This window comes from Liolophura sinensis, chromosome 9 (genome assembly GCF_032854445.1).
Source record: "Liolophura sinensis isolate JHLJ2023 chromosome 9, CUHK_Ljap_v2, whole genome shotgun sequence".
Classification (NCBI taxonomy): domain Eukaryota; kingdom Metazoa; phylum Mollusca; class Polyplacophora; order Chitonida; family Chitonidae; genus Liolophura; species Liolophura sinensis.
The window spans coordinates 24,428,270-24,443,034 of record NC_088303.1 but is presented as its reverse complement, the minus strand read 5'-3'; the positions used below and the strand labels follow the sequence as shown (position 1 = coordinate 24,443,034).

General features: G+C 39.4%; 1 protein-coding gene across 1 annotated transcript in view; it reads right to left on the bottom strand.

Moving 5' to 3' along the window:
- Window positions 1-6,239: 6,239 nt before the first annotated feature.
- LOC135474823 (splicing factor 3B subunit 3-like) overlaps window positions 6,240-14,765 on the bottom strand; it is a 29,476-nt gene continuing 20,950 nt past the window's right edge. Inside the window, exons 25-28 of the mRNA XM_064754431.1 lie at window positions 14,518-14,661; window positions 13,899-14,003; window positions 11,529-11,624; window positions 6,240-9,963 (exon numbers count right to left, since the gene is read on the bottom strand). Of these exons, the coding sequence (XP_064610501.1) occupies window positions 9,919-9,963; window positions 11,529-11,624; window positions 13,899-14,003; window positions 14,518-14,661 (390 nt within the window). The 3' untranslated portion in view covers window positions 6,240-9,918. The remainder of the gene's footprint in view (window positions 9,964-11,528; window positions 11,625-13,898; window positions 14,004-14,517; window positions 14,662-14,765) is intronic.

Below are 14,765 nucleotides of genomic sequence, written 5' to 3'. Positions count from 1 at the left end.
CGGCCATGTTTTTTATATGTAACAGTTGTTCCGGAGTGAGCAGTGTAATGCTTGCAGTCATTGGAACAAGCCTGTACTACAACTGGAAGTTCCTAGCGTTTATTGAAATATGCAATATGCTTGCCATGGCAAATTCCGTATTCAACTGTATGCTGTACACCTTTTATAGTCATACTATAAGGCAGACTGTCCTTAACATGGTCTGTTCGTGTTGCAGAGCTTTCAAACTAAGCCCTTCGCCATTTGTAAACAACACTCGGGCATGACCAACACATGTACATGTTCTAGGCGTATAATGTTGCTTGGCCAATGCAGCACGTCGGTGCCATGTTTTGTGCCATCGGTATGATGTTGCTTGAGCCATGCAGCGCTGTGGTCTCATGCGTGGTGTCATCGGTATGGTGTTGCTTGAACAATGCAACACGTTGGCGTCATGTATGGTGTTACCAGGATGATGTTGCTTGAGCAACGCAGCGCTGTGACGTCATGTGTGGTGTCATCGGCATGATGGGGCTTGAGCGATGTAGGACTGTGACGTCATGTGTGGTGTAACTGACATGATGTTGCTCGAGGAATGTATTATTGTGGTGTTATGTGTGGTGCCATCGGTATCATTTGAACTGAGAGATGCAATGCCCTCCTGCTATAATTCCTAAATAAATTTTTTCTACACGAAATCTTAAATCAGGTCAAGAACCGTGCAAAATCATACCTATTATTATCTGGATACATTAATAAATCTGGCCTGTTTGCTGTTTTTAGACGTAATGTTGTAGTTAATCTCCATGTGATTTTATTAGGTGAATGTATGATATATCGTTGTTATAGTCTTGCTGCTTTGCTGTTTGCTATGAATTTCTTGGCCTTGCGCATGTTATACAATGTTAGATAAAAATATATAGATTGTGGACATTGTCCATTTCAGAGTAATCGTCAGTGTAATATGTACTGATGTTTTAAGAGCTGAATAAAAATATTTTTCTTTCATTTATTTGACGTCTCACGATTTTGTTTTTCTTTTATGCGATGGGTTAAGGAAACATTGAGAAAAAGGAAAAAAAACATCGACCTTTGGCAAGTTACTGACAAAGTGTCCAAGGTGTGACACATAAACACGCACCGCACCACAAGTGTTTTCAGCGAATGTAATTACACTTCGAAAATAACCACAGGTGCACCTTCTATTGCTTATTGTCATCAAGCTTCAATGAAAAGTGAGAGGAGTGGAATCCATGTGTAATCCATGCTGTAAATTTGGTGCCGTGTAGTAAAGAATGCGCGAACTTTACCGAGAATTAAAGTGTAATCCAAAATAAATGAAGTACAGATCCAAAAACTCGTGCGAATAACTAGCATTGTTAGATTTATAAGTTTTCTACGAGAATTGCTATGTATGGGTATACTGGACACCATTACAGTATGGTTGGAGTTATGTTAACTCCAACCATACAACTGACCGCCCACATAAGCCAATTTAAATAAATAGAAGTTTTTTGACAACCTTGTGACGTCAGAATACACACAGTATAAGCAGAACATCGTAGATCAGTATTCTATTCGTCCCAGGTAATCTAAAATTCGGCTCGCTCTGCATGGTTGGGTTGCGCCCTTTCGTCAGCAGGTTTGTCTGTGCAGGTAGTTAGCGAGTTGCCGTGATTTATTGCTGGCTCTTCCTGATTACCTCGTCATCTTCACACAAATGCAACGTCCTTGGCGTTATATAAAGATTCAACTTGTTTATGGAGGTATAATTTTACAGTACCCCTATAATACCTCCATGGCTTGTCCTGCCAGTTTATTCCACAGGTTCTTGAATAATGGCCTGGCTACGTCAGATAACTCATATTCTTGTGTAGAGACTTTGCATTATATACATGACAAAATGGATATGGCAGGTGTCGCCTAGTCTAGTGCGGCTCAATCCACTGGGTCGGATAAGTACCATTAGAAAATATCGTCATTTCATTCCAAAACAAGCATTTCACAATGACGATCTGGGAAAGGGTCAATGACATGGACAGCAATACCAGCATTACATACCCGGGTTGGACTCTTGGGTGTGTGTAGGCTTCAAAAAATGGCCAGACAAAAAATATATACCCTCCAGATATAATCCAGTACACTTCGCTGTTAAGAAGACTGACGTTAAGGTATATCTACATCTGCGGGTGTGATGGCTGTGAACCAGTGCTCTCAATGCTTTTCCAGGTACGCCCATAGACACAAAAATATTGATACTAGGGTAAAGCTGCTGTCAAGCGTATCTCTTGCTTCAAAGCAAGAAAATACTGACCAGGTCGTTTTTATTCTTCTTTTATCTATTTCCCTCAATCAGCAGACCATTTTGTCACCAAGGAGAAATAAGGTAGTTACCGTATAATCCTATGTTTTTCACAACACGTTTTCGAAAACATTCCGAAACAACGCACAATTTTGTTAAATTGGGATTCTCTTCCCGCAGTTATTGAAGTATACTTCTCTGCTTCATAGTGTTCGGATACATTCTTTGTACGTAAAAGTACGTAAAACATATGTGTTCGTAGTTTGCTTTGTTATTCATAATAATCATTTTAGTTTTGATCCAGCTTTTGAGCCTAAAATGCTGAACAGATGAGCACTCTACAAATAAATGCTGTATTGTTTCTGTATTTTGCTTACAATAATCACGAGTATCCTATGATTTTCTTCCAATTTTATCAAGACATGAATTGGTTGGAATTATTCAATGTAAAAGCTTATATTGGAGGTCTTTCCGTTTTGTATTGTAATCCAAAAAGGTGCCCTTCACGTTATATTTCTCCTTAAAATCAGTAAATGTTAAAAACTGTTCTACTGGATTTATTAGATTTCTTACATACCGGACATTATTGTCATACCATTATTTTATACAGAATGGTGGGTATTTAAAATGCAAATTGTACCATATGTGTTCACCCAAAAATTTTGAGGGTAATGTGTGTTTTATTTTTTGTTGTTCTCCCCATGCATGTGTTTAAGGTATCTAGCCAAAGGGGATTTTTCAAAGAGTGTCTGTTTTTTATACACGCACTTCCAACGGTGAAAAAGTATTTATAATCCTTGGGTTTAACGCTTACATTTTGCCATGTTTGTGCTTTCGGAAGTATCTTTCTCATCCAAGACATTTTTAATGCTTACGCAAATTTTACTACATTTACCATACGTATACCTCCATATTCGTAATTTTGTGTAAGTTACAAACTTTTTATACGATCAGATCCATCATTCCATATAAACTTATACAGAACGGTATTGATCTCTTTTAAAAATTGCATCGGGAGGGTTTGGGAGTGAGCTAAAGAGATGTATAAGTTTGGAAAGTGCAGTGGATTTAGTTACTGCTATTTTTCTTATAAATTTCTTATTTTCCACTGATGTAACTCTTCTCAGAAGATTTTTTAATGTAAAATCTTTTCAGATTTTCTAGTCTTGTTAAATAGTTTATTTTCTACATATTATTAAAATCTGTAGTTGAAAAATCTATTCCTGATATGCTGAAATCTGTTGCCCAATTTCATTTTATATTTGGACCGTGCTTCATTTGTGAAGCGGAGAGGCCTCCAATCCAAATAGCTTTGGTTTTCTCAATGATTACTTTTAAGCCTGAGTAGTTGTAAAAAAGATCCAAAGTTGCTAAGGTTTCTTTTAAAGACTCTTCTGATCCGTCAAGGATTAGTTGGTGTCGTCGGCATATTGACTTTGCTTGCGCACAGTATTACGAATTGATATACCTTTAATGTTGCTTCTGGCCACAGACCCCCATCTGACGTCAATATACTGTGACAGGGCCTGGATGTTGTGTTTGGTGTCAGTAAACTGTGATCAGGCGCGGGTGTCACGCCTGGTGCCACTATGCTGTCGCCGAAACGCAGGTGTCACATCAGGCGTCAGTATACTGTGCCGGGGCGCGCGTGTACTGTCTGATGTCAGTATAATGTGACGGGGCGCCATTCTCTAGTGTCATTATATTGTAACGGGGAGAGGGTATATTGTCTGCAGGTGTCAGTATGCTTTGACGGGGCGTGGGTGTCAAGTCTGGTGTCAGTGTATACCGCGGCGCGTTGGTTTAATGATTCGTGTCGATATACATTGCTCGGGCGTGGGTTTCATGATCTGATGGAGCGCATGTCATACATGTAGGTTGGTATACTGTGGCTGGGCACAGGTGTCACAACTGATGTTGAATCCAGAACAAAAGTCCCGGGGACAGAAGTCCCGTCGTCTTAACCGAAAAATCATACCCAACAGTCCTATAAACATGAGGTTAAATATTTGTTGACGGGAATTTTTCCATATATAGTGTGACTTTGTTTTCCATCTAAAAATTGGTCATCAAAGCATCAAATCCCACTCTGTCACTCGACTTACCTCTCATAAGCGTTGTACACGTACGTTTTCAAAACAATATCGCCAAAAATGACTGTCTCTGATGTCTTATATTATTATCGAATGCTTATATCGAAATATACGTTTGTTTTATTACTATACCTAAGTTGTTTGGTTGAAATATTTCAGCATGACATACAGATTACAGCTTACTACAATTCACTGTATCACCTCGCGGCTGCCGTAACGTATGCTTTTTGTGTCTATTTACAGGTATCATATGCAAATATACGGGTTCACTATAAGAGATATATTTAAAAAATTTGATCATTTAGAAATTTAAATCAATTGATATTATAGCTCATAAGAAAAGTATTATTTTTGAATTATCTTTAAAAAAATAAAACCTAATAGTTTCTCTCCATAGGCTAGTGTATTTTTGTCTATTTTAGATGCCCCACATGGGTGTATAGGATAAATAAAACGAATCGGTGATTTTTTTTTTCTGAGGCTAAAACCATGACTTGCTGCAAGTATTTTCACCAGAGGTGTTAGGCTATAGAGTGTAAATTACATTTCCGGGAACGAAACAACTGACACATATAAATATAAGATCGTTAGAATATACCAAAAAAATTCTAACAAATGGTGCAATAAAGTAACTGTTTACCGTACAGGTAGATACATTTAGTTTTCAGATAAGCCTAGAATGGAGGTCGAGCATTCTGTATACGGCTGTATACTTATATAGCCGTCAAAAACTGTTAGAACAGCAACACCAGCGGGAGATAGATTAATCACACGGCGTCTTGATCAAAGCCATCATAGTAAAACAGACCGGAGCGTGGCTCAGTGGAATTAGTCAGGCTTAGGTGAAAGTGCGATCAGGCAGATACTTAAGGTGTACGAGGTAGCCCGGGTCCTGGTATTAAGTAAACATCGATAGTTAAACCGCAGGAGACGAAAGTCAAGAACATATCTCATAAAAACTGGTAAAAGATTAGCTTCTGAACATAGAGGATTAATTGGACACATGTTGATAGAGTAATTAGCTGTATTGTTGTTTGGATGATGTGTGCGAAGAGCTCGGAGAATCCGTCCCCAAGAGGAAAGCGTATGAATGGAGCTGATGAACTCTCAACACGACCCTGCTACGTACATGTGGCATATTCTTTGTTACACCCTAAAGAACTTCCTGGATTTGACGCTACAAGTTTTTTTGCTTCATCGCGTCTGAACATCTTTCCGTGACCGTCATGCAGTGTCCACTTAACACAAGACAGCCGTCCTCCAATGGCTCGTCAATAATGGATGAACTCTAAAAGCTGATCAGTGACTTACACGACATGTATTAGACTTATTCCAGTTTCTTATCAAGGCGATGTTCATTGAGATGTGATTGCCGTGTCATGTTATGTATACCGTGTTCAGGGGATCAAAACCATGACCTAGACCTGAAGTCTGATTTAGTCAGCTTTCAGAAATAAAGATATGGCAGGGTTTGGCAGCAGCCTGCGGATGGTGGTGAGTTTTCCCAGCGCTCGTTTTTTCTCGCATAAGATCGCCGTCATATGAGAGAAATACTCTAAAACGTTGTATCACGTTTTATGGATATAACATTCTGTTACAGAGGAGTACATTTTGAGATTGCATTACAAAGTCTTTGAATGGCTGTGACGAGTTTGAAATTCCAGTATATGTACACCCTTGTTCATCAGAAGAAGAGCTTCCGTTATTTATAAGAAATAAGATTTATAAAAAAATGGAACGTTTCGAGGACATTACACTACTTATCATTGCAATGTTTGCAAGGAAAGGAGGCTGGAGACAACGGTTCTCAAGCTAACGCAGTAATTTAATTAACAGTCAGCCACATAAGAATATATACATGTTCCAAAACAGTGAACCAGACCCACGCAATTTCCAACATATTTTGACGAACAAGTCAACTTTGGAGGTCAATATTACCGATATATTATCAGCATTTTTGTGTTTTATACAGGTACATACACAGTACATCACACGAGTTGTTTCTGGGAAAAATTAAGACTTATACTATTCAACGATGTTAGAAAAGTTAAATATTCCTCTATGTGATGGGTTACATTAGTTCAAGTAATTTATTTCTAGATTGGAGATTTGAATACTGCTGATTTATTCTTGCAAAGTTAGAGCCGTCCAAACCAATTTAGCGATAGAAACATGGGAATTAAAATAAACAAATAAAGACAAACAAGCAGTTCACCTAAGCTTCGTAACCGGTTTTTAGTCACTACGCAGACATAGCCAATGAACACCCCACCAGATGTCTAAGAAAATTAGACAATATTGCAAAAAAACAGACAGTTAACTCTTTGTGTGAGAAGTTATTAAAAAAAAATAACCTGAATATTAGCGATAAGTTGACATGTGTGCTGGTTGTTAAAGTTGTGTTGTGATAAACAAAAAGTGCTGTGAATTCACGAGTTGTAAATCATTGCGGTGGTTAAGGACACTCCACGAAGTTAGCGCACAACTAAGACTTACCAAAGAGATCTTCGATATGCAAATTGCGTTTAGCCATCAATGTACTATGGAAGGCAATTGCAATCCTGTGAAATAGCGGAGGAAAATGTTGAGCTATGAAATAAGGCTTCCTTGGTCTTTGAAATGCAAATCGCTGCCAATGATTGGCTATCTGTGTACTATGGGTGGCCACTGCAACCTTATGACTGGCCAAAAGCTATACCCAAACCGGATACCGACAGCATCTGACCCCCTTCTCACAATACCTCCCCTGAAAATGATCACCCGATTGCCAATGAACTTGAACATGCACAAGTTCAGATGATAGGCAAAATGTATGGTAAGTTTGATCAAAATCGGCGCAGTAGTTTGGAAGATGCCTGGACAAAATCTAAATATATGAACACTGTTGCGCAGTCTTGGAAGGAGAGTAATTACAAAATAAGATTTCAGGTGAACACAACATACGCCCCCAAGAAATGCATGAAAGAATGCCAGCAGCATTGTGACCGGTATAAAACCAGAGGCGAATCTTCATCGCAAGTGGACAAAGGTGTCCAGCTCAAATCCAAACTATGTGGAAAACAGTTGGTGTTGTAGCCCGAAAATGAACTCATTTCTATATATGAAGTAAAATATAAGGAAAATGGCTATCTAGTTACCAAGACAACCGTGAAAATGGACAAATGGGAGTGCATGACACACTGCCATCTGTGTATCTATGTATCCACCAAAAATTAAAAATCTGCGAGAAAAACAGAGGGAGGGTGTTGCCTGGACACGAAAATCACATTTATATAGTATATACAAGGAAAATGACTAGTCACCAGGACAACTCCGAAAATGGACAAATGCGAGTCGCAACACATCTGTGCATCTAAGTATCCACCAAACATTTAAACTCTGTGTGGGGAAACGAGTTATAGCAAAGACATGAAATCATATCTATATAGTGTATATATATGTATATATGGAAAATGGCTATCTGGTTACCATATCAACTGCGAAAATGGGCGTGAATCTCGACACATCGTCATCTGAGAATCGACCAAAAACAAAAACGATGTGGAAAACATAGTTGTAGTCCAGACACATTATCACTTATGTAGTATTTAAAAGGAAAATGGCTATCTGGTTACCTTGACAACTGTGAAATCATCTGTGTACCTACGTATCCACCAAAAATTAAAACTGTGTGTGGAAAACGGAGTCGGGGTGGGGGTTGTTGCTCGGACACAAAAATCATATCGATTTATGTAGTGTATATATATAAGGAAAATGGCTATCTAGTTACCATGACAACTGCGAAAATCGACAAATGTAAGTTGCAACACATCGTCATCTGTGTATGCATCCACCACAAATTAAATTAGAGCCCAGACACGAAGGGGCAGACAAAATCACTTTCACATAATATGATCCGCCTAAGGGGGTGGAGGGGATATAAAAAAGTAGCCTATTGCCATTTAACGTAAGCATGTACAAATTCGAATGTGCAAGAAGCAGGGACAACATCGGGTCTACATTGTACTATCCCTCGCCAACTTCGTTGAGGTGGGGGTGAGGGGATAATGGAAAAACCCTCCATCAGTACAATGATTCTTTACTGCAGAACAATGTACTAACCACAATTTGAGAGCTTTCTTCTTCCGAGTTTGACTTTAAGCACTTGCCCTTTATGATTTCAGCCTTAAGTTGCTTGAAAAAGACGGGCCCTGGTCCAAAGTTTCATAATCTGACATTTTCAGGCCATATATGTAACTATACAGTATCCTGCGTTGTGTTAGCTGTAAAAGTATAGCGATTGTCTCCTGGGTGTTTGTGATGCACACAGAGAAGCCTCACATGCTCCCAGGGAATGTTCCGCTGTGACGTCACAAGGTCAAGTTACCGCTGGTACAATCGTAGTAGAGTAGATTTTCTCATGTTTGATCACCAAATTCAACCGTTTTTGACTTTTCATATGATTAATATCGATTCAGGGGGCATAAAACCATCTACCTGCAGTTTGGAAGGCCCAGCACTGGGAAACCACTTGAACAAGACACCAACACAGACACTTTTCCCCCCTCTCACAATACCCCTCCTTACTTCGTACAGGCGAGCTAAAATGTAGATTAACACAACAAACCAATATTAAACACCAATGCACAGTTGTGTAAACATTTTATTATCTACAGTTCGGGTGCTGCAAGATATTAATGAAATTATTCACAATTATGATGTGCTGGATGATGAACACTATTTACACGGAATCCACGGATTAATAGAAAACCTTTCCTTAGGTACTGCAACAGTACTTTCAGATGAAAGGACCCATCAAGGTCTGCGACAATTTAATGAAGTTCTATTTACAGGGATTTATTTACACAAGCCTGTTTCAGGTATGTACTGTCATGTGCACAGCTTTGGTTTCAGTCTAATGTGACATGCCTTATGCACATACACAAGAGATATGATCAACTGTGGGTGGACATTTCTGATGGTTAAGCCATCCGATCAACTAGAGATATCTGATATAATCTTTGCTCAACAGCAGAGATTTGATGTTACGCACTCCGATCAACTGAAGAGATCTGACGTGACGCCCTCCGATCACTGAAGAGAGCTGATGTTAGGCCCTGTCATCAACTGAAGAAATCTGATGTTAGGCCCTGTGATCAACTGAAGAAATCTGATGTTAGGCCCTCCATCAACTGAGGAAATCTGATGTTAGGCCCTGCGATCAACTGAGGAAATCTGATGTAAGACCCTGCGATGAACTGAGGAAATCTGATGTTAGGCCCTCCATCAACTGAGGAAATCTGATGTTAGGCCCTGCAATCAACTGAGGAAATCTGATGTTAGGCCCTGCGATCAACTGAGGAAATCTGATGTTAGGCCCCTCCATCAAATGAAGAGAGCTGATGTTAGCCCCTCCATCAAATGAAGAGAGCTGATGTTAGCCCCTCCATCAACTGAAGACAGCCGATGTTAGGCCCTCCAACCAACTTTTCCTGTTAGCAGACATCTGGTCACTGGTACGATCAGAACAGGCATCACATCAACTGCATCTGTTATCTTCCCTACTTAGAAAGCATAGCGGGTCCTGATGTCTTCAAGCTTTTTGGAAACCTGGCAAAAAAGAAAATGTGAAAACAATGCAACATCTGTCGCTCAATGAATATCTTCACATCATGCTTTCTGCATAGAATATCACAAGATGTCCGGAGCATCCCAGGCTTTAACATGACTTACACTCCACGATTGTTTTCTGCATACAGATCTGTATGTATTTCACGTTCACAAATCAAGAGAGACTTCCACGCACCATGCAGTCACAAAACACAGCATGGCAGCAAAGGTGAATATTATGCTACAGGATCTTAGTATCACGTGACTGGATTAAGACAGTTTATATTCACATCTTGTAATGGACAGTCTCAGATCGGCGAGTGATATTTCATCAGTAGTCAGCACCAATGTAGTAACACAATCATCACAGACTGAACACCGAGCATTCTTGAAGTACTGCACAAGTCCTACATATCCATTACCAGTTTGACTCATCTGACAAAACAAAGTCCACAACAGCAAGCATGGCTATTATTTTTAGCACCTCCCAGGTACCTCCAGGGGATATACACGGGCAGCCAGGTAAAGGTATATACTAGGAATGTAACAATACAATGCTGTATTGGTGAATCAGGATTCGTTGCCCCACGATATGCGTATCGATGTGCCAAAACATATAATGTTCATAATGGTTGATTTACTGTCAATAAATCGTGCAATGTCAATGTACAACGTAGTTTGCGAAGGTCTGAATGAACTCACAAACCTTTAGCTTGCCAGGTTTAAATCTGTGTTTCGGCTACTGGCTTCTGGCCGACAGCAGAAGTCAGCCCGTTTACAGAAGCCTTGCTCTGATTGGCTCTCGGTCAGCAGTACAGCCAAATCAAATGACCTGTACTATGTCTCCTTGAAAGACCAACAATCAAAATGGCGTCGCATCAAAAACATGATACTCCGAGCCATGCAAGCAGAGCGAAGTACAAATCAGTGGAAGCATTTTGCTTTCCCGGAAGGTAGCCGCTCAGTAACTGTCAGACTTCCAAAATCCCTATCAAATATATGACAAGTACCACAAATATGGTTACTCACCTGAAGACGTACCACCCCCATATAACATTTCATTTTCCACATATTGTAGCTCTATGTTTTTTTTTATTCATTAAGAATGACTCATTCCCAGTTGGATTTATTTAATTTAACCAAAGAAACTTAATTATGTTTTCACATAAGATTAATATAGTTGTGATGTGATGTGTTTCCCCTTCTTCAGCAATCATACTTACCAAAATAATGAAATATGTCGGGCTTCACCTGGTTAGAACTGAATAATTATTTATTCTCCAGCCCAATTGTCTGACAAGGCACTGTATAAAGTGGGCGTATTATGAACGTATCATATCGCGACTCCTGTATCGTTACATGCCTAGTTTATACTCCAGCAGCCAGCTGAGGTGATGACCTTGCACCAAACCTTGTCCTCGCACACCCTCTAAATTGTGAGAATTACAACACATACTCCAGCAGCTATTCAGAAGACACCATATAATTCAGCCACAGGGCACCACATACTCAAGCAGTAACCTAAAGGACAGAAAACAGAGCCTGAAAGCTACCATTAGCCCTACCTCACTTGGCGTTCTATCCAGCTCTTCTGATACACTCTTCTGTTTGCCCAGATCCATGGAGTTGAAGATTTCACACAGGTCTCCATCAATCACATTCTGAACAAACAAACAAAACAAAAAAAAATTGAACAAAGTGTTGAAGAATTTTCTTTCTTCAATCCTTGATTACAATATACCTATATTGTCACTTTTCCCACCTGGGGGAAGTCCTTTAACCGTGCTATGGGGATAGGTTGAATGTCATGATATACATTTCTTGAAACAGGGTTGACTATTGACATATGGTGAGGACTACAGATATATCGCAATGCAAAGTGAGAGGTCAGTCTCAGTACGGCGAGTGTTATTTCATCAGCAATCAGCAGCAATGTAGTAACACAATCATCATAGACTGAATAAGGTGCACGCAATACAGCGGGTAGACCAATTAATATTCTACATATAATGTAAAACGCACCATCAAAATGTCACCAACATTTTTTTTTTACTTGTTAACTTTATCCCGCATCAGACAAATACTCTGCTTTTCATTGGGCTACGGTCACGCGGAGTACAGATATACTCTCGAATCCTCCAGACAACATCCAATGTGTCTGCCGATTACGTTATCTCCCTTTGTTGGGTTACGAATGCAATGGTCACATCGCTGAAACCATGCACCTATACATCGGTCTTTTGGACTGAATTGATGGATCTTTGCAGGATAGATTAGTTACATGGTTACTCAGTGATAGGATATGCCAATATATGGTATCAATAATCCTCAAATTGGGCTTTGTCAACATGAGGTTATTGACACCATATATCTGCATATCCTATCACTGAGTCAGAAGCACACTAAACAGGTATTATCAAGAGTGGCTATAATCCTCTTTTCTTCGGTGTCGCTAATCCTCGTAATCTGGATCAGAGATTAAAACAAAGACGGATGGTTATCATTATATAAGAAGACTACATTCGCACCTACTGTGAGAAGTATTCAAAGAGGTGTGACTTGTTTCCGCTCTAGCTTTCGAGTGAATACTTTTAATCAACTGACAAAGTGACCCGCCCCCTTTTGAGCAGTTCAACATAAAACAAATTCACCTTTACCCGAGCCAGTCATTCACGCAGTCAAACAAAGCAGTTTTTCATTATTTTCGGTTTGTATCGTCCTCTGTAACTGGTCAGAAACCGCTAACATTGCATAGATGTTGAACAGGCATTGCATTGTTGTATACAGTGCATAATTTGTTAACAGCTCACTCATTAGTCCACAGGACACACACAGCCAATGGGATAGCGTGTATCAAAGCGACATTCATCGAAAGCCAGCACATGATCTACTTTTCTTCCACTTTCCTGCCATACCGGAAATTTATACCCACTAAACCATTATACCACCATAGTTTGAATATACTGAAAGCCTAATTTTAACTGAATTACAGCCAATACACACATGACCACATTGGCTTGTCGTGGATACAGCCAATGGCAATTCAAGTCGACCGCTTATCCCTATACGCATACATTTTCGAATGCAATTCAGTTTTTATCTAAAAATTTGAGTATTTGTACCAGAAAAACAAAAATCAATTTTCAGTTTTCTACTGAATTTTACCACCGAATATCAGGGTCTAAAATCGACGCGTGTATATATATTTATATATATATACATATTTGAAGAAATAGGGAAAGATCCTCTGGTGAGGAGAATTTACGCAGGAAAAAAAAATAATAAAACACTTCAACTTTCTACTTTCTTTTATATTCCTGTAGAAAGTTGAGAAGGCATTCTATTATTTTTTTCTTGTACACAATATATATACACATACACACACACACGCATTAAATATTACAAATGAACTGCACAAATAAGACAAGATATGAAGATCTAATCAAGTGTGTACTTTAAAATAGCATCAGTCTCAGTACGGCGAGTGTTATTTCATCACCATCCAGCAGCAATGTAGTAACACAATCATCATAGACTGAATAAAGCGCACTTCTCACTCTTCACAGGTCAATAGGATGCATGTAATGCCCAAACGACTAAATGTCACTAATGTTTCAAATTCCATGAGCACATCTGAGAATGAATGATTATGACTTAACGCCACATCAGCAATTTTGCAGCCATATCGTGGCGAAACACATCTGGGAAGTTGTGCTACATGTTTCGCCACATACAAAACCGCTTAAATTGTTTGAATGCTGTATTTTCCAATTTTTTGTAGATTACAAAAAACACTTCACAACTTTATCAAGATCCCCATGAAACTTCTATTTCAAATTTTCTGTGGGTGTCCTTTTTCTCTGGAGAAAAACCATAACTGGCACCACATAAAGCCATCACCACAGACGGAAGTCGGGTGTGTTTCTATTTCTCACCTTGACAGGAAAGTAGTATGACCTGAATGACAGGTGATCTCGGCCACACAAGGGTGGCTGCTCTGATCTCATGTGCATCTCTAAATGCTGGAAGAAATCATGGTCCTGAAACACAAAACAGACATCCACTGTGACAATGTAACAAATCTCCTAGATTCAACCAGGCTTTGTTGTCAGGGAATGCTAATCACATTTGTCATCTTCCCCCCATCTCTCCCATGACTACATCTATACAATAATTTCACAGTACAAACTGAAAAACTTCAAGATTTAACTGATCAACAATTTGGGTCCTCAAACCCAAAGTGAAACACACAAACAAACAGTGAGTAGTATTTCTGTACTGTTCGCAGAAATTAGTACCACCCTGACCACTGAATAAATAACCATTTACCAAAAGTTTATCCCCTACCTACATCTGGTCATCATTCAAATACATCTGCCCTTTCGTGTGTGTGTGCGTGCGTGCGTGTGTGTGCGTGCGTGCGTGCGTGCGTGCATGCATGCATGTGCGTGTGTTTCAATCAATGTAGACAGCTCATAATGATGAAAAATAGATGGCTTGATCATACGATTGATCATACCTTGAAACCCTCCCAGACTGAAGACTTTCCCTTACCTCATGTGACGTAAAAGGGACCAACATGCCTATCCCACCAGACAGCGTGGTGTAAACCAGTGATTCTGACCCCCCTGGGATTAGGGTAGCCTTTTGCAGAGAGGTTACAACTTCCCCCACATGGAAATTTGCCACAATGTCAGTCTACAAACAGAAAAGTACAAAGTCCATGTATTCAAATTACACTGCTTTTTGATGTTAATCCACAAAAAGTAAAGCATGTGTCTGTTTTAGCTAAGTGAGTGGTA